The sequence below is a fragment of the Corythoichthys intestinalis genome, chromosome 13 (genome assembly GCF_030265065.1).
Source record: "Corythoichthys intestinalis isolate RoL2023-P3 chromosome 13, ASM3026506v1, whole genome shotgun sequence".
Taxonomy (NCBI): domain Eukaryota; kingdom Metazoa; phylum Chordata; class Actinopteri; order Syngnathiformes; family Syngnathidae; genus Corythoichthys; species Corythoichthys intestinalis.
In genome coordinates, this window is record NC_080407.1 from 37,186,982 (window position 1) to 37,208,646 (window position 21,665).

At 38.8% G+C, this 21,665-nt stretch overlaps 1 protein-coding gene across 2 annotated transcripts in view; it reads left to right on the forward strand.

Moving 5' to 3' along the window:
* The window catches only part of LOC130929096 (gastrula zinc finger protein XlCGF57.1-like), a 52,261-nt gene that overhangs the window by 6,242 nt on the left and 24,354 nt on the right, over positions 1–21,665 (forward strand). The window contains exon 3 of one of the 2 annotated variants that reach the window (XM_057856032.1): positions 3,489–7,391. The exons of the other annotated variant lie outside the window; for it this stretch is intronic. Coding sequence (XP_057712015.1) covers positions 3,489–3,508 — 20 coding nt within the window. The 3' untranslated portion in view covers positions 3,509–7,391. Of the gene's footprint in view, positions 1–3,488; positions 7,392–21,665 lie in introns of those variants that run through there. 2 annotated transcript variants of the gene reach the window in all.

A 21,665-nucleotide genomic window follows, 5' to 3' on the forward strand; every position in this document is an offset into this window, starting at 1 on the left:
AAAAAACTACAAATGTGTTGACTGCTTTATGGCGTACGTCACTTCCCCTTTTCCCCATTCATTATAAAAACAGAAGTATGTTTCATATTCACACATGTTCCATATGTTTCTATTAGTTATTTTTCAAGTGGTGAGTGCGAAACTGAGCATCGATTGTAGGCTTAAAATGACAGTGTTGGTAGTTAGGAGGGCAAAACAGTTTTTGACTGGCTTAGTGCAGCGTGCCTGAGAGAAATGTGCTCATTATGTTTGTTCCATTGTAAATATGTTTTTTGAGTCTTTTGGTTTGTTATTTCATTGGGATAAAATGTTTTGAGTTAAGTTATTGGACGCTGACTAAAATGAACTATTGGATGAAAGAAACAAACTCACTGTGTTTGCTTCGTCAACTTCACTGGGCACACGTCATCACAAACTGCTAAACTATCATCCAGTGCTTGACTGGGTACAGGGCTTAGTCAGGGTCTATTGGCAGAAAACAAAAATGGCATTGAGTTTCTCAAATATTTCATATACATGCACTTGGCTACCTTTCAAATGCATTGTGTGTGTGTGTATGTGTGTGGGTGTTTTTTTTTTTTTTTATATTCATTTAAATATAATTTGTGTTTTATTGAAGAATAACAGTTTATTGCATTTGATTGGGTGATTTATTAGGATGTATTGTCACTACATTAGTGGTTGAATTGGTTTTAAAAAGGACTAATATCGCATATGGGCAATAATTTGAGACAATATATCGCTTCTTAAAATTAGTTATTGCGATAGGCCAAGATCTGACAATATTTGGGGCATAACAAAATATCGAAATGATGAAATATCGTGATACTTTGGATCCCAAAAGGTTATCGATATGCTCCTGCCAACAATCGATATATTGTTTTAAAAAGGTGTCAATGTTTAAAAAATAATAATAATAATAATAAGGAACCAACAAGTTGCTACCAAAATCTGCCAATGAATAGTGTCTCTATTAACTGTTAATCTGTTAAATGGCTGCCATTGGCAGCCCTAGACGCCCAATACACTAGGCTAGTTTCAGACCGCAGGACTTAGGGTTATGACACCAAAAAGCATGTTCATTTCATGTGGGTTTTTATGCCTCTGAATGAAATGGACTGTTTGGATGTGTGTGGAAGCGATCGTTTTATATATATATTCAATTTCTGAATCTCGCGCTATGAAAATAAGCTACTTCCGGCTCCAGTCTCGGGTTTAGGACGAATGCGAACATGACGTCAGCTGGGTCAGCATCTCATAATACAGCATTGCTTCGTAGCATGCAGATGGATTGTGGATTCAGCTGATTTTGCGGATTAATTCGTTTATTTTTCGCATCACGCCAGCCAAACGGCTGCAGGCTTTTGTAGCTGCACCAGGGAGAGGAGTGTGAGCCTTTTTAAGTTTCAAAAAGTTCCCATTCACCCCGAGATCGCCCAAAACAAGTGTGCGACAACTGTGGGACCATTGGACTTACTAGGAAGTGAGTAAACATCGTGTTTGTTGTATTATGTCAAATACTGGGATAGTGCCACACGTTTTAATGCAGAGATGGATTGCATTTTGTGGCTGACATGCTCCTTGTCCAACGAGAATGCCACCCGGCCGACGACCGGCGGCTTGTCGCACATCCCCCCGCCGGGAGAGCGCTATAGACCCTACCCACCGACGTCACAAAATCACGTGCTCGCTGTATGATTCCGCCCCCTTGTCCATCATTTTGTGTCTGTATTATCAATGGTCTCAATTGATCGAGCAATTTATAATGCATTTCATGGAAGACCCGGTGCTTTCGGATGCCGTAAACTCACTTGATGCGTTGCATAAAAGGCGTTATGTGGAAAAGCTTCAGTTTATCCATTCGCCAGATCCATATTTGATGCCTAAATCGATGTTTTTCGACCCGGTGTCTCCGCCGTATTTGCCTGACATCTGCTAGCTACCCTGATATGGACAACTATCTTGTCCACACAAAATCAGCCTATTCTCACGAAAGTTTGAAAAACTTTAAGAGCTTGGAGGCTTATAAATACTTCGTTGCTGGTTGGGTGAAACAGGTCCTCGTCCACGAAAATTCGGCAGGAATCTATCTTGTGCTTGGAAAGGTGAGTTACGAAATTTTCAATTCAAAATCTTTTGTTTTTGCTAACATCCACTGTCAAGTCTAATGTATTTCATGTCGTTTGTCAATGGAGTTAGGGCTTTTAATGTTTATATGGTTTAGCGATAGCACTCTCACTACATACATACGTGTATGTTGTCGGCGATTAGCCTAGCAATGATCTTAATTGTGGTTGTCAGCCCAAAACCCTCTAAATATATATTAAATGCATCTTACCAGATATAAAATGACTACTACATAATCTGTGGTAATCGTTTGGAGCCCAGTTTTCTCGTCGAATTGCAGCAGCCCATCTCGCTCTCTTCTCTCCGGGTCTCTCGGAATCCGGTAGAACTTCAAGTCTCTCCGTCTTCTCCGTCTATCTTCTCTGTTATTGCAACCGACCGCCACACACGCCTTCACCATTAAGAGTGTGACAATATCTCGATACAGCGATATATCGCGATATTTTGCAACCCGATGGGTTATCGATATGCTCCCGCCAAGTATCGATACTTTTATTTAACATATTGGCCATACAATGGAGTATGGATGCTGTAAACTGCTCAATGTTTGTTGAGCAATTCCTTGGCGGTCCACTAGGGGCGCTCGGGAGTGGCGGTGAGGGTAAAGTGCGCACAAGTTGTCTAGAGAAGAAGAGAGGCAGCTCCAAGGGGGTTGAAAAAATAAAAAAGCCCCGTGAGAAGGGGGAGGAAAAAATTAGAAAAATATTGCTACAAATCACACATGGGGACACATTTTAGATTTTACACCAACAAGAAAGGAAGTAAGGTGAACAAGGCCTTTGCTGTATGCAAGAGTTGTCTAAGAAAAATAAGTTTCACTGGGAGCTGGTGACGTAGTGGATACCGGAGTTCGTGAGCTTCGCTTTCATCACTTGTGGTAAGAAAGTTTTGCAATGTAATTGACTTTTTAATTTACATGTATTATTTTGATGACATTTGATGTTGAATGATTTAAAATAAACCAGGACCCTAAACTGGATGAAAATGAATATCGAACAAGCCCACATGAATTTACTGATTTATTTGATATTATTTCAGAACCACTTTCCATCTAGTTTACTACACAAACTGTTATTACTGTCATTTTGATACAATAAGCTATAAAAATGGTTTGAATAGGTTCCAAGATATATAAAGTGATGTGCATGATAATTAATGTAGCCTACATATTAAAAATAGGTAATTATTGATTTTATTTTATTTTTTATTTATTTATTGATATTATTTTTAATTTCTATACATTCAATTCATATTTTTTGTAATTCAATACTTTCAACACACAAAAAAAAAAAAAAATCAGGATTTCAACTCAAACGGTATGAAGTAGCTAATATTTTTTGTTTTATTTTGTTGTTTTTAAGGTGAGGAAGACTGTGACTGAGCAAGTCTGACATCTTAAATGCTGAAGCAGATGGCGGAAGTCCTCAAACCAAGCAACAAAGGTCATATACAAAGAAAAGACCCACCAATTTTATCATTGCCCCACTCCAAGCTCAACTGCTGACACCTTTTTATTTTATTTTTTTTAAGATTTAAAACTTTTTAAAAAATTAAGGGTGCCATTCATCATGATCTCTCAAAGTGATATCAGTGGTCGTGGTTTGTTTCCTCTATATGTGCAGGGGCACAATTTGCAGTAGATTTATATTTTACAGCAATGTTGCACAGAAAAGGTGTCACTGTTTAATAAATGACTTAAACAGTATTTTTTCCATTTTTAATTTTTTTGTTTTGTTTCAACAGTTGTATCGTAGAATGTCATGTATCCAATTTCTGACCAATATATCGATAATCGCTGTATCGTGATATAATCGTTATCGTGAGCCTTGTATCGCGAATCGTATCGTATCGTGAGGTCCCCTGAGGTTCCCACTCCTATTCACCATTGTGATTATTAATGTTAACGAGCAGAAAAACACGTCGTAAATATGAGGAATGTGCGTAGCCGTAACAGGTAAACATGATGTGTTGACGGACAAATGGGCGGCACCAGGTGGGTAGGGTCTATACTCGGCTTCTCTTTGGGTGCAAAATTTGACAGATCACCAGGCACACAATCAGAAATTGCAACTTTGTGTTAAAAATGGCCGCAAATACAGCGATGTCAAAGTAAAAACTACAAACTGTCTTTATATAAAGGACTATTTACTTACTTTTGATCATGGATGGACATTTAGAAAAGATCCCCTCAGACACATCCTGCCATGTTAGCTGCACAACAACTGCACGCCGCTCTCTGACTGTTTGTCTTCGCTGTGTAGTTAAGCATTAATTTACGCCATATTCGTGTTGACCATGTGGCAGCTACGAGCTCCTCCGATGTCGGCCAGTTTGTCCGGCGGTAATTCTCTAACTGCTTCCCCAGAAAACATGCTCTCCTGCCGGCAGCAGGGGACCAGCTGTAACTTGCTCGCCGACGATCGACAACCCCGCCTCAGTGTGACATGGTCCCGGGTAGTTTTGTGTGATTTTTCGTTTCGAAAGCCGAGAATAGACTTTGAAACATCACTCAGTTCCGTTAGCATGTCAGCTAACTGTCACGCCTCCTGGTTTGTTTACGCTCTCCGAAGCCAGGGCAAGGAAATGACAAAAGCCTGACCAATTCCGGTGGCATAAAATATCATTCTGGAGGTACGACAGTAAAGGTGAAGTCGAAACTTTTGACCATTATGGATTAATTTTGCCATGTCATACTGAATAAATGCATTTTTAATATTTCATATTCCATTTAGCACAAGACTGTTATTTGTCATGACCATACCATTTAATTAGCAATTGGGGAAAAATACTTGGATAAAAAGAATATCCTGTAAAAATATGGGAGTAGAGAGACTGAAACAATGACATTTTGCGGCTCTCTTCGTCACATTTTCCTTGTTCTGAATAATTCCCCCTCAATGGGTTGAATTGTAAATCAGATGAAACCAATGTCCTGCCGACGTCATCCTCCTGTTGGGGACGCTAGATCTCTATGACTGGCAGGGGCTAACCGGCAGATTAAAAGACTAATTTCTGCGCTTTGCCAAATTGTTGCATGTAGTCGAATCGTCTCAAAATATGATTCTAATTCACATAATAATGCTATTTAAGACTTTTTTTTTTTTAAATTCTGTCGTACGCACTTTAACCCTTTAAGGTCTGGGCCTATTTTGTCTGATTTTGCATGCCTTTGAAGTTGCCTTTATATTTCAAAGAAAGAATTGTTTACGATGGCCTGGTTTGGTCCCTTTTTTTGTGACACCTTGAACTTCATGTCCAAATTGTTGTTTCCTTCACTGATCAATTATAAATCATCATTTTGGGCCCAAAAAGACCAAAAATTCCCAAATCGTTTTGTCAAAATTTTTAATATTGATGTCCAATTGACAACCAAACATGCGTAACGAACCGTTTTGAAACTTTGTAATATTTATTCAACATGTTAGGATGAACATTCAACCAAAAAAATTTGGAATAAATAGTCTTATATTTGACAATTCAACATAAACAACAGGTATAGCCATAGGCGTTTTTTGCCTTTATACATGCTCCAGTCAAAACAGGTTATATACAGCAGACCTAACAGTGAAGAACAGTGAAAAAATATATACCATCTAACACAAAAAGTGTTTAGAGGCCATCTCTTTATGAGTTTAGGTATTGCGGCCAATCGCCTGATGAAAACTATGTACACACAATCAAGCTTCTTGAACACACATTTATATACACAAATTGAGAAGATTGATGTGGGAAAAAAAATATATATATAACATTGGGGGGAAAAAAGCATTTTCAAAAATATTTACAATAAACAAGTTAAATTTTTTTCAGTCATGCCACTCCGAAAAGCAGTTTCGTCCTGGAATTAGACACGGCTACATCACACAGCTCACACTTCCATGGGGTGTCGGTCCTCTTTCCACCCTTCCATTTTCATTTCACTTTGCTTTCATTGTCACTATAAATGTACATGAAAATAAGTCAGTATTTATGAAAATAATAAAGTATAAAATAAAAATATATACAGCAATAAATAATAATGGAAATCTATATGTATGACAATAGAAAGAATACCATAGCTGAATATGTGCTACATCCCTAATCTTCATATAGAAAGAAGAACACCACAAATGATAAATTCCTGCCTGGGATACCCACAGTGCGACTTTGATCTGATATGCACATTTTATTATTATATACACAAACACACACTTATATTGCATCAAAATTAACTTTGTCTTGCAATATCAAAAGAAACTTTCAAAAGAAACGTTTTCAGCATGAAAAAAAAGAGTTGAGTTGGTTTACCTCTGCTCGTCGATGGCGTCACCCACGTGTTCAAATCCGTCACTATCTTCACTCGAGGACTCTTCCGAAGAAGACGATGATGACGAATTTGGACCATCCTCTTCCTCAAGTTGATCAGAAGCACAATTGCTTGCGCTAAATTTAGTTTTCCGTTCATTGTCAAAGTCACACAAAGTCGCTGCTCGATCCAGCAGTATCCAACTGGCCGTCACTCGCCACCTCGCTGCTTCAGAACACTCCTCCTCCCTCTCGTTCGGTTGAACCTCGCACCGCAGTTATATTTATAAAAAAAAAAAAAAAAACGCATTTTGTGCTTCCACTGTGACTTCGAAAGGGTTCGTTTGATTTGTGTTTTTTTCATGGAGCTTACGTTTTGAAAAAGCACTAGAAATGATGGAAATATAGACATAAACAAATGATCCATGCAGCGTATTAATGTTTTTTTGAGAGGACAATAAAACTATAAAACTTAAATGACAATATCTCACGTTCTAGTTGGTCGATTGACTTCAAATAATAACGAGAGTAAACCGCAACTTCCGCACTTTAAAACGAGACCAACCAACGGCATGTGGGTGACGTAATTAAAACGTGAGGGCACTTCAAAGAGCGCTGAGGACGCGCCGGCGCGTCCTTCGACTCTCAAGGGTTAATGCACAAATCCAATTTTTTCATGTTTTTCCAACTCGAGTGAGGCATTAACCTGACTGTCTGAATGGAACAAGTCGCATAGAAGTGGATTTCAAATCCGATCTAGGTCACATTCGTATGTGGTTAAAATTCGATCTGGGCTACATTTTACCAGATGGTGGCTGTGGTCTGAACTTTCAAGTCTCCCAAATCGGAATTCATGCAGCAATTACGTCAGCAAATACTGAGAGGCAGGTAGGACGGCAGTAATTAAGCTGCGCATTAGCGCCTACCTTGAAGTCAGATTTTTGGCAGGAGGCAAGCTTGACCACAGTCAAAAAATAAAATGGGGGAAAAAAAGATGAGCCTGAGAATGCTCGGTCATAGACTTTACCATTAGGTGACGGGGCGTGGGGCCGAGTCATTGGAGAACTATTTTTAAAAACTTAAAATTCAAATATTTTTAAAACCAAGGCAGTTTTTTTTTTTTTGTAACCCAGAAAGGTCTGTTCTGAGTGATCATCACACACTAAAGCAAGTTGTGGCGTTAGCCTTGCGCTCGCGCTAGCATTCGCATGTAGCGCGGTGACTTCGGTGTCTTTCTTAAACTCTTGGAAAACATTTTACATAGAGTTCGTAGTTTATTTAATTGCAAAAATGTGCTGTTTCCCTGCTGAGTGTGTATTATCATCATTAAAATGGTTATGTCCTTGTAGACTCCACAGTTTCGTCTGTCTGTCATGTTCATTCAGAAATTTTTGGAAACCTTTTATTGATTTTTTCATGGACTAAAATTTTAAAAATTTATAAATGAAAACATTTTGAGAATTGTCGACTAAAACTAGACGAAATTTGTCTGAGTTTTCGTTGACTAAAACTTGACGAAGACTGACCAGTTTTGAAATGAAAGACTTATAGTTCTTAAAAGATAAATGTTAGTAGAAGTTAATAAAATTTGATATTAAAACCCCTGTTAATGTTTTTGTTTTTATACTATTTGTAAAATTATTTTAACTAGTAGGTCGCCATTGTTGTTGACGTCGCAGGGCGGTGACGTCACAGGGCCACGCTGCCAGAATTCTACCTGACACTCTTTAAAAAAAAAAAAAAAAAAAAAAAAAAAAAAAAAACGTGTCACTCTTTAATTATGTAAGGTAGTGATTTAAATACACCACAAGGTGTCAACGGCAAGTTTTACATAAATTAAGGATCAAGCCAAGGAGTGCGTTTTTTCCCTTGACTGACGCTGTAGTTTCTTTAATCACAGTGGGTGAGAGAAAGGAGAGTGGACACAGGCATTCAGATTCGTAGCTTGGACGGCGCCGTTTATTGGCATAAGCTTCGGCAACTCTTTCACAACACACATAAGTATCATATAGTGAAAATACTACAAAACTAATACTCACATCTCTCAAAAAATGTCACCAAGAAGAAAAGTGCTTCAATCTGTATTACTGAGGCCCTATTTTCACACAGTTAACACAACAGTGCAAAGAGAACTGGCATTCACAATCAAAATAGATGCGCAAAATACACATAAAACTTATTCAGAGTTTGGTCAAACTAGATTTAAACATTTTAGCAACTCCTTTAGCTTAACAAATACATTGGATGGCAATATTTAGTCACAATACACAAACTATGACGCTGGGAGCCATTATCAGGAGTCTTGTGAAGACAACACTCAAATGAACGTGAATCACAATAGACCCAGTCTAAAAAATAAATAAATAAAAAAAAACAGAGTGACGGTGTCAGTCAAGGGACAAAACGTACTCATTGGCTTGATGTCTTATTAATGTAAACTCGCCATTGACACCTTGTGGTGTATTTAAATCACGACCTTAAATTGTTAGTGACTGAAGTACGTCACCGCCCTGTGACGTCAACGACAATAGCGAGCTACTAGTTTATTTTTTTATTTAAAATGTTACAAAATGTATTAAAACAAAAACATTAAGAGGGGTTTTAATATCAAATTATTAATACTTGTACTAACATTTATCTTTTAAAAACCACGTCTTTTTATCCGTGGTTCACTTTAAAAAATAAAATGAAATACTCTGTATCACGGTCATGTAGCATTCAAGCAGTGTTGTTTTTGGCAGCCCTTTTAATTTTGGTCTTAGTCTTTTTTATGATAATACTTATTCGTCATATTTTAGTCATCTTAAAATGTGTGAAGTTTTTGTTGACAAAACCTCATGACTAATTTCATCTAGTTTTAGTCAACATTTGCTAGAAATGTTTTTGTCTGTAAAATAAATAAAAAAATACTCCAAAGACAAGTAAATAAATAAAGGTTTCCCACTATTTTGCATAAACATTGGCAGACGAGCACATATTGTAGCGTCTATCTACCGGGACAATGCCAACTTGGTGATAATACACACTCAGCAGGAAAAAAGTACATTATTTTTAATTAATTATAACTGTAGGAAAAAAAAAAAAAGTTGTCCAAGAGTTTGAGGACCCTCGCCATTAGCTAATGCTATGAGTTACATTGAGTGTGTGACCTTTAAAGGCCAAAGCAACATTGCATATTCTCTCTGGCCGAGAAAACAAATCTTACCGTGAGTACAAGCCTGTATGGAGACTGGAGACATTACACTGGTGGGTCGGGAAGGGGGGGAGGGGCGCAGCGTGCCATGAGTGACACAACCAGACACTTGCTACGATGCAGGCTGACCAAATAAAAAATATCACACATTGTGAACACGTGATGGAAACTATTGTGCATTTTCGTCTTGTTCTCATCTCGTCAGACGAAAACCGGCGTCCGTCTCGTTACGTTTCACTCTCCAAAACAATTTTTTAGCTCGTTATCGTCATTAGAAAAGTGTTGGTTGACGAAATATATTCATTGTCGTCATCGTTCACGAAAACAAACTCAATTATAACTCATTCATTATGCACTCAAGTATAGGTTGAATATACATGCACCAAATGCATACACAAGCATATATTTACTGAAAAAACTTATAGCCTCATGTGGGCAAAACGAGAGAGCAGCTGTCCTATATCATGTTAGACGAGTCTCCTACTAAGTCAAAGAAGCCAAGGCGACAGTCCAGCCACACTCAATACAGCCACCAGAGGGCAGTGTATCCTCCACCATTAAACATAATAAAATACTTTTGGACTTTTTGGATCGTTATTTTTTTAAATCCTTTAACACTTAATCCTATTTTGGCCGAATTTGCATGTCTTTGATCTTGCCTTTATATTCCAAAGAAAAAAATGTTCACAATGGCTGGATCGGGTCCCGTTTTTCAGGACAACACGACCTTAGTGTTCAAACTCTTGTTTTCATCACCCTAACCCTAACCCAATTATAATCAACATTTTGGACCCAAAAAGACAACAACAACAAAAAAATCCCCAAATCTTTTTCAAAATTTTTTAATATTGATGTCCCAGTGACAACCAAACATGCTCGACCAACCGTTTTGAAGCTTGATAATATTTCTTCAACTTGTTAGGATAAACATTCAACAGAAAAAAAATAAGACTGAATAGTTTTATGTTTGAAAATTCTACACAAATATCAGGTATGGTCATAAGCGTTTTTGGCCTCTAGACATACTATGGTCAAAACAAGTTATATACAGTAGTAGCGGTGTGACAAAATATCCAAATGATGATATATCGTGATACTTTGTATCCGAAAAGGTTATCGATATGCCCCTGCCAAGAATCGATATATCATTTTTAAAAAGTGTCAATGTCTAAAAAAATAAATAAAAATGAACCAACAAGTTGCTACCAAAATCTTCGAACATAATACAACGCCTAGCAAAAAGTATGCAATCACCAGTCTCGGACAAGCACTCACTTAGACATTTTATCATGTAGATCAAACTCTGATAAAAAGCTTGAAAAAATAATGAATTAGTTCAAAAGTGCAACTCTTTAGCTTCAGAAACACTAAAAGAAATGAATAAAAAACACTGTGGTGGTCAGTAAATGTTACTTTTATAGAGCAAGTGCGCAAGTGCAGGGAAATATATATGGAATCACTCCATTCTGAGGAAATAAATATGCAATCATGAGAAACTAACAGAAAGAAATAACAATTAAAACACATCCCTAGTATTTAGTAGCACCACCTCTGGCTTTTTATGACAGCTTGCAGTCTCTGAGGCATGGACTTGATGAGTATTCTTCATCAATTTGGTGCCAACTCTCTTTGATTGCAGTTGCCAGATCATCCTTGCAGGTCGGAGCCTTGCTGTGGACCATTTTTTTCCCATATCCGTCACGGGTTTTCAATCGGGTTGAGATCTGGGCTATTTGCAAGCCATGACATTGACCGGATGAGCCTTTCTCTAAGGAATGCTTTAACAGTTTTAGCTCTTTGGCATTTTCTCATGCATTGTCATTTTGGAAAATGGCGAACATATTTTCAATTGGAGGGATAAGAAAGCGGTCTAAAATTTCAATGTATACATGTCCATTTATTTAAGATTTAACCACAGTGCCTTTGCATGACATGCAGCCCCATATCATCAAGGACTGAGGGAGTGTTGATGTGTTCTTCAGGCAATCATCTTTGTAAATCTCACTGGAACGGCACCAAACAAAAGTTCCAGTTTGAAGTGGGAGGGATCATTGGCTGCCACCCTCTCAGTTCAAACGGATTGGACGTCTGCTAGTGATAAACTCATTCCAATTCACACTGGAAGCTTGTTTTTCTGTTAATTAGTTGTTTGTAGAATATCCTAGAATGCTCTCCTGACCAATGTATCGATAATTGTTGTATCGATAAATCGTCAGATCATCGTTATCGTGAGCTTTGTATCTCAAATCGTATCGTATCGTGAGGTACCAAGAGGTTCCCACTCCTATACAGTAGACCAACAGTGCAAAATAGTGACTATATATGTATATTAGCGCTGAAACGAATACTCAAGCAACTCGACTACTTTTAATGTGGGACAACACGCTGATGTCACGTGCGTTGAGGAAGAAGCAAAAAAAAAACAAACAAAAAAAACTTACTGCTAAATGCTAGCCCGTATGATGCTACGTTGGTAGCAGGTAGCGTCTGATGCGTCTCATAGAGATCACATGTATGTTGAACTAGATGCGAAATGACAGAGTCAACGGCATTAGTAAACAGCTGCCATCTTAAAGCAGTAGAGCGCAAAGCGCTAATAAAGAGCGCTAAGCGCTAATAAATAAGATTAACGTTACTGTCACTAGCTCACGTAACGTTAGCCCTGCGGAGGGCTAGGTTTCTATTAATTATGACCACTGTCGATGCGTGGCTAACGTGTCTTACATACAGGCTTTAACATAACATAGCGTTGTGGAGTGATGAGGGTGTAAAATAAAAACTCAATAATGCTAACTATCAATTTTAGCTCAGTAGTCATTGCTGGATAAAACACCAAGTAGCACTGGTCCCTAATGTGCTCCAATACAGCCTGTATCATACATTTATTTTGAACACTGCAAAAACTCAAAATCCTATCAGGACTTACAGTTTAGACTAACTTAAAACTTAACTAGAACTTAAAAATGGCTTGACACAAATAGAAATTCAATTGAAACACATGGGGAAAAAATCCTAACTTTTAAGTGATGTGTTATCAAGCGTAACGACATTTTTAGGTAAGAAATATATATATATATTTTTAATAAGATCTAAAAGTTTTTTGAGTGAAAGCAGTGAATTAGTCTTTTTTTTTATTCTAGTTACATCTGAGATGCAATTGTTGGCTGTTTTCAACAATAGACATCGAAAATAAAGACATTGATTGACTGAAAATGGTTCAAGATTAGATGAAATGTCTTGTTTTCTCGTGTATATTTAGGGCCCGAGCACTAGACGTGCGAAGGCCCTATTGTTTTGCAAAGGATTATTATTAGGGCCCGAGCACTAGACGTGCGAAGGCCCTATTGTTTTGCAAAGGATTATTTTTAGGGCCCGAGCACTAGGCGTGCGAAGGCCCTATTGTAATGCAAAGGATTATTATTATTATTATTATTATTATTATTATTATTCTTCTTTCTTCATGGCAAATGAAAATGGCCAATTTGGAGGCCTGAACATGCACGAAAAGTCACCAAAATTTGCACATACGTGCAGATTCGCGTAAAATTTGATAATCTTGCGTCGTTTTGAAAAAATTTCAAAAAATGGCTCAGTGGCGCCCCCTTGACCCTTAAAATTTTCAAAAAGGCCTCTCCTCTCAGGTTTTCAACGTAGAGCGATGAAATTTGGGGAGTAGATACCTTATGCCTAACTGTTCAAAAAAGCCTCTTGCACCCATATTCCAAATCCGACAGGAAATCGGATATTTTGGATCAAATGTGAAATTTTTTCGGTTCACAGTTGGAGTTTACGTTTGGAGGCCTGAACATGCACGAAAACTCACCAAAATTTGCACATACATGCAACTTTGCGTAAATTTTGATAATCTACAAAAAAATTTAACAAAATCGCTCAGTGGCGCCCCCTTGAAATTTTCAAAAAGGCCTTTCCTATTAGGTTTTTTCAACGTAGAATGATGAAATTTGGTGAGTCGATACATTGCGTAAAACTGCTCCAAAAAGTCTCTTGCACCTATATTCCAAATCCAACAGGAAGTCGGAAATTTTGGATCAAATGCGAAATTTTATCGATTTACATTTGAGACCTTGTCGCTGAAGAAAATAGTTGGCTCGTCTTCAAAATTGGTCAGACTATACAGGAGACATATGAGATCTTAAGTTTTCAAAATGGTGAGTTTTCATCCAAGGGTCTGGCCTGGGCGTAGTCCCAAAGTTGGCCATTTTTGGGCAAAACACCAAATTCAGAAAATGATTAAAAACTCCGTGATACAACGTTCAATCTTTTTCATTTCTAGCAAGTATATGAGATATCCCAGCCTGAACACGACTGCATTTAAATTTTACCCATTAGGCTTGGCGCCCCCTAGTGGGAACAGGAAATGGCCTTCTTTACGAGACAGGCTCCTCCTCCAAGGGAAAAAAATCTATTGACCTCAAACCTGTTTCAGGGGAGCCTCAAGACATGTGTTCAGGTGCCTAATGAAAAATATTGAGGTTTTGTAGAAGCGGAGAGGTACAAACTGGAAGTGAAAATGACCGTCAACAATTTGTCTCGCCAAAAACTTTGAACAGTCATAACTCGGCAGATATACAACATATCTGCGCCAAACTTCCCGTGTTTGTTGAGAGTCATACCCTGAAGGTTCGTGTAGGGGTCATTTGCATCAACTCTACAGTGCCAACTAGTGGCGACAGAAAGAAGTTTTAAAAAAGGCCTTTCCTATTGGGTTTTCCAACATAGAGTGAGGAAATTTGGGGAGTTGATACCTTGTGCAAAACTGCTCCAAAAAGTCTCTTGCACCCATTTTCCAAATCCAACAGGAAATCGGGTATTTTGGATCAAATGTGAAATTTTTATCGGTTAACAGTAGGAGTTTACATTTGGAGGCTTGAACATGCACGAAAACTCACAAAAATTTCGACATACCTGCGGCTTTGCATAACGTTCAATAATCTTGCAACGTTACGAAAAAATGTAACAAAATGGCTCAGTGGCGCCCCCTTGAAGTTTTCAAAAAGGCCTCTCCATTTAGGTTTTTTCAACGTAGATGGATGAAATTCGGAGAGTCAATACCTTGTACAAAACTGCTCCAAAAAGTCTCTTGCATGCGTATTCCAAACCCAACAGGAAATCGGGTATTTTGGATTGAATGTGAATTTTTTATCGATTTACAGTGTGCACATTTTACACCTTGGCACCTAGGGAATTAGTTTGATCATTCTCAAAATTGGCGAGACTGTTCATGAGGCATATGAAATCTTAAGTTATCAAAATGGTGTGTTTTCATTCACGGGCCTGACCTGGGCGGGGTGCCAAAGTCGGCCATTTTTTCGCCAAAACACCGAATTCGGAAAATGACTGATAACTCCCTCATACAACGTTCAATCTATTTTAAATCTGCCATGTGTGTGAGGTATACCAGCCTGAGCAGGACTGGATTGAAAATTTACCATTTGTGCCTGGCGCCTCCTAGTGGGAACAGGAAATGCCCTTTTTTACGGTGACACACTCCTCCTCCAAGGGAAAAAATTAATCGACCTCAAACCTGCATAAGGGAAGCCTTAAGACCTGTCTTCAGGTGCCTGATGAAAAATATTGAAGTTTCGTTGAAGCGGAGGGGTCCAAACAGGAAAGTGAAAATGACTGTCAATAATTTTTCTCTCCAAAAATTTTGAACAGTCATAACTCGGCAGATATACAACATATCTGCGGCAAACTTCCCGTGCTTGTTGAGAGTCATACCCTGAAGGGCCTTGTAGGGGTCATTTGCATCAAACCTACAGCGCCAACTAGTGGCAATAGAAAGTCACTCGTTTTTCCAATACATGTTCAGTTCTTTTCAGGTTGGTCATTGTAGTTTCAAGACCTATTAAAATACTTTTTTACGGCCCATGTCCACGTGTCTCTGTCTGTTGCCGTGACGACCCTTTGTTCGCCATTTAAAGGAAATATTTTTTTTCAGAGACTCAGGCAGCTTATAGAGCCACAGTATTTGGCACACTTGGTCGAATTGGCCGAGTTAGAAGATTAATTTTGGGTTTTGAATAAGGGCTTGGCTGCACAGCTCAGTAGTGGCTCCTTTTTTGTAGTACTCTCTCCAATAGGGGTTTTTATCTCTTGGGTGTGGGAATGTAAATAGGCGACTTTCGAGCATGTTAGGTTCTAATGAGATGATTAGAGAGGAGGATCTGCCACCACCCTGACCTGCACACAGTCCGAGTTGCGTGACGTCCGAGTTGCGCTAGATTGCGAGGGCCCGTTCAGTCCTGCTTGCAGGCCTAGTTAGGGCCCGAGCACTAGACGTGCGAAGGCCCTATTGTTTTGCAAAGGATTATTATTATTATTATTATTATTATTATTATTATTATTATTCTTCTTTTTTCAGGGCAAATGAAAATGGCCAATTTGGAGGCCTGAACATGCACGAAAAGTCACCAAAATTTGCACATACGTGCCGCTTCGCGTAAATTTCGATAATCTTGTGTCGTTTTGAAAAAATGTCAAAAAATGGCTCAGTGGCGCCCCCTTTACCCTTAAAATTTTCAAAAAGGCCTCTCCTCTCAGGTTTTCAACGTAGAGCAATGAAATTTGGGGAGTAGATACCTTATGCCTAACTGTTCAAAAAAGCCTCTTGCACCCATATTCCAAATCCAACAGGAAATCGGATATTTTGGATCAAATGTGAAATTTTTATCGGTTCACAGTTGGGGTTTACATTTGGAGGCCTGAACATGCACGAAAACTCACCAAAATTTGCACATACATGCAACTTTGCGTAAATTTTGATAATCTACAAAAAAATTTAACAAAATCGCTCAGTGGCGCCCCCTTGAAATTTTCAAAAAGGCCTTTCCTATTAGGTTTTTTCAACGTAGAACGATGAAATTTGGCGAGTCGATACATTGTGCAAAACTGCTCCAAAAAGTCTCTTGCACCCATATTCCAAATCCAACAGGAAGTCGGAAATTTTGGATCAAATGTGAAATTTTATCGATTTACATTTGAGACCTTGTCGCTGAAGAAAATAGTTGGATCGTCTTCAAAATTGGTCAGAGTATTCAGGAGACATATGAGATCTTAAGTTTTCAAAATGGTGTGTTTTCACTCAAGGGTCGGGCCTGGGCGTGGTCCCAAAGTCGGCCATTTTTGGGCAAAATACCAAATTCAGAAAATGATTAAAAACTCCGTGATACAACGTTCAATCTTTTTCATTTCTAGCATGTATATGAGATATCCCAGCCTGAACACGACTGCATTGAAATATTACCCATTAGGCCTGGCGCCCCCTAGTGGGAACAGGAAATGGCCTTCTTTACGAGACAGGCTCCTCCTCCAAGGGAAAAAAATCTATTGACCTCAAACCTGTTTCAGGGGAGCCTCAAGACATGTGTTCAGGTCCCTGATAAAAAATATTGAGGTTTCGTTGAAGCGGAGAGGTCCAAACTGGAAGTGAAAATGACCGTCAACAATTTGTCTCGCCAAAAATTTTGAACAGTCATAACTCGGCAGATATGCAACATATCTGCGCCAAACTTTCCGTGTTTGTTGAGAGTCATACCCTGAAGGTTCTTGTAGGGGTCATTTGCATCAACTCTACAGTGCCAACTAGTGGCGAAAGAAAGAAGTTTTAAAAAAGGCCTTTCCTATTGGGTTTTTTCAACATAGAGCAAGGAAATTTGGGGAGTAGATACCTTATGCAAAACTGCTCCAAAAAGTCTCTTGCACCCATATTCCAAATCCAACAGGAAATTGGGTATTTTGGATCGAATGTGAAATTTTCATGGGTTCACAGTAAGAGTTTACATTTGGAGGCTTGAATATGCATAAAAACTCACCAAAATTTGCACATACATGCGGCTTTGGATAACGTTCGATAATCTTGCAACGTTACGAAAAAATTTAACAAAATGGCTCAGTGGCGCCCCCTTGAAATTTTCAAAAAGGCCTCTCCATTTAGGTTTTTCTAACATAGAGTGATGAAATTTGGAGAGTCAAAACTTTGTGCAAAACTGCTCCAAAAAGTCTCTTGCACACACATTCCAAATCCTACAGGAAATCGGGTATTTTGGATTGAATGTGAAATTTTTATCGATTTACAGTGTGCACATTTTACACCTTGGCACCTAGGGAATTAGTTTGATCATTCTCAAAATTGGCGAGCCTGTTCATGAGGCATATGAAATCTTAAGTTATAAAAATGGTGTGTTTTCATTCACGGGCCTGACCTGGGCGGGGTGCCAAAGTCGGCCATTTTTTCGCCAAAACACCGAATTCGGAAAATGACTGATAACTCCCTCATACAACGTTCAATCTATTTTAAATCTGGCATGTGTGTGAGGTATACCAGCCTGAGCAGGACTGGATTGAAAATTTACCATTTGTGCCTGGCGCCTCCTAGTGGGAACAGGAAATGCCCTTTTTTACGGGACACACTCCTCCTCTAAAGGGAAAAAATCAATCTACCTCAAACCTGCAAAAGGGAAGCCTTAAGACCTGTGTTCAGGTGCCTGATGAAAAATATTGAAGTTTCGTTGAAGCGGAGGGGTCCAAACAGGAAAGTGAAAATGACTGTCAACAATTTTTCTCTCCAAAAACTTTGAACAGTCATAACTCGGCAGATATACAACATATCTGCGCCAAACTTCCCGTGCTTGTTGAGAGTCATACCCTGAAGGGCCTTGTAGGGGTCATTTGCATCAACCCTACAGCGCCAACTAGTGGCAATAGAAAGTCACTCGTTTTTCCAATACATGTCCAGTTCTTTTCAGGTTGGTCATTGTAGTTTCAAGACCTATTAAAATACTTATTTACGGCCCATGTCCACGTGTCTCTGTCTGTTGCCGTGACGACCCTTTGTTTGCCATTTAAAGGAAATATTTTTTTTCAGAGACTCAGGCAGCTTATAGAGCCACAATAGTTGGCACACTTGGTCGAATTGGCCCAGTTAGAAGATTAATTTTAGTTTTGAATAAGGGCTTGGCTGCACAGCTCAGTAGTGGCTCCTTTTTTGTAGTACTCTCTCCAATAGGGGTTTTTATCTCTTGGGTGTGGGAATGTAAATAGGCGACTTTCGAGCATGTTAGGTTCTAATGAGATGATTAGAGAGGAGGATCTGCCACCGCCCTGACCTGCACACAGTCCGAGTTGCGTGACGTCCGAGTTGCGCTAGATCGCGAGGGCCCGTTCAGTCCTGCTTGCAGGCCTAGTTATTATTATTATTCTTCTTTCTTCATGGCAAATGAAAATGGCCAATTTGGAGGCCTGAACATGCACGAAAAGTCACCAAAATTTGCACATACGTGCAGATTCGCGTAAAATTTGATAATCTAGCGTCGTTTTGAAAAAATTTCAAAAAATGGCTCAGTGGCGCCCCCTTGACCCTTAAAATTTTCAAAAAGGCCTTTCCTCTCAGGTTTTCAACGTAGAGCGATGAAATTTGGGGAGTAGATACCTTATGCCTAACTGTTCAAAAAAGCCTCTTGCACCCATATTCCAAATCTGACAGGAAATCGGATATTTTGGATCAAATGTGAAATTTTTTCCGTTCACAGTTGGAGTTTACGTTTGGAGGCCTGAACATGCACGAAAACTCACCAAAATTTGCACATACATGCAACTTTGCGTAAATTTTGATAATCTACAAAAAAATTTAACAAAATCGCTCAGTGGCGCCCCCTTGAAATTTTCAAAAAGGCCTGTCCTATTAGGTTTTTTCAACGTAGAATGATGAAATTTGGTGAGTCGATACATTGTGTAAAACTGCTCCAAAAAGTCTCTTGCACCAATATTCCAAACCCAACAGGAAGCCGGAAATTTTGGATCAAATGTGAAATTTTATCGATTTACATTTGAGACCTTGTCGCTGAAGAAAATAGTTGGATCGTCTTCAAAATTGGTCAGACTATTCAGGAGACATATGAGATCTTAAGTTTTCAAAATGGTGAGTTTTCACTCAAGGGTCTGACCTGGGCGTGGTCCCAAAGTCGGCCATTTTTGGGCAAAATACCAAATTCAGAATATGATTAAAAACTCGGTGATACAACGTTCAATCTTTTTCATTTCTAGCATGTATATGAGATATCCCAGCCTGAACACGACTGCATTGAAATATTACCCATTAGGCCTGGCGCCCCCTAGTGGAAACAGGAAATGGCCTTCTTTACGAGACAGGCTCCTCCTCCAAGGGAAAAAAATCTATTGACCTCAAACCTGTTTCAGGGGAGCCTCAAGACATGTGTTCAGGTCCCTGATGAAAAATATTGAGGTTTCGTTGAAGCGGAGAGGTCCAAACTGGAAGTGAAAATGACCGTCAACAATTTGTCTCGCCAAAAACTTTGAACAGTCATAACTCGGCAGATATGCAACATATCTGCGCCAAACTTTCCGTGTTTGTTGAGAGTCATACCCTGAAGGTTCTTGTAGGGGTCATTTGCATCAACTCTACAGTGCCAACTAGTGGTGACAGAAAGAAGTTTTAAAAAAGGCCTTTCCTATTGGGTTTTTTCAACATAGAGCAAGGAAATTTGGGGAGTAGATACCTTATGCAAAACTGCTCCAAAAAGTCTCTTGCACCCATATTCCAAATCCAACAGGAAATCGGGTATTTTGGATCGAATGTGAAATTTTCATGGGTTCACAGTAAGAGTTAACATTTGGAGGCTTGAATATGCATAAAAACTCACCAAAATTTGCACATACATGCGGCTTTGCATAACGTTCGATAATCTTGCAACGTTACGAAAACATGTAACAAAATGGCTCAGTGGCGCCCCCTTGAAATTTTCAAAAAGGCCTCTCCATTTAGGTTTTTTCAACGTAGAGGGATGAAATTCGGAGAGTCAATACCTTGTACAAAACTGCTCCAAAAAGTCTCTTGCATGCGTATTCCAAACCCAACAGGAAATCGGGTATTTTGGATTGAATGTGAAATTTTTATCGATTTACAGTGTGCACATTTTACACCTTGGCACCTAGGGAATTAGTTTGATCATTCTCAAAATTGGCGAGACTGTTCATGAGGCATATGAAATCTTAAGTTATCAAAATGGTGTGTTTTCATTCACGGGCCTGAGCTGGGCGGGGTGCCAAAGTCGGCCATTTTTTCGCCATAACACCGAATTCGGAAAATGACTGATAACTCCCTCATACAAAGTTCAATCTATTTTAAATCTGGCATGTGTGTGAGGTATACCAGCCTGAGCAGGACTGGATTGAAAATTTATCATTTGTGCCTGGCGCCTTATAGTGGGAACAGGAAATGCCCTTTTTTACGGGACACACTCCTCCTCTAAAGGGAAAAAATCAATCTACCTCAAACCTGCATAAGGGAAGCCTTAAGACCTGTCTTCAGGTGCCTGATGAAAAATATTGAAGTTTTGTTGAAGCGGAGGGGTCCAAACAGGAAAGTGAATTTATCAAAAATGCCTCATTAGGTTTTTTTTTTTTTTTTTAATGTAGAGCAATTACATTTTGGGAGTTGATACATTGTGCAAAACTGCACATTATCATTTTTAACTATATTCACAGTTAAACCATCTGTAAATATCAAGTACATATATATTCATGTTCACAGTACATAATTTCATGTGAATGTTTCACACCTGGTGGAACACAAAGATAGGCGACCACAAAATAATGGGAGCAAAGATCAGGTAAATATTTTTTTTACTATATGGAACACACAAAATCACAGAATGTTACAATAAACTGAATGGGCAGAAGCATGGTGAAAATACATTTAAAGCACACAGTCAAAAATTACAATTTAAATTATTCCATAAACTAAACTTGGAATGCAGCCAGTGAAAACTAAAAATAGCTAAACAATACAATGGGAGGAGAGGGAAGAGACAATGAGAAGATAACACAACTTCAACCTGCACTAAAAACTGTAGGAAACACAGAGCAGTAGTACTGTGGAAAATTAGATGGAAACAAAGATCACAGATGGTTGGAAGTATCATTTCTGAATATCTGGCAGGGATGGACTGGAGACTATTCGGTTGCTTCACGCTCTGCTACTTCTTCTGCAGGGCAGAAAACACCTTGCAATTTTAATACA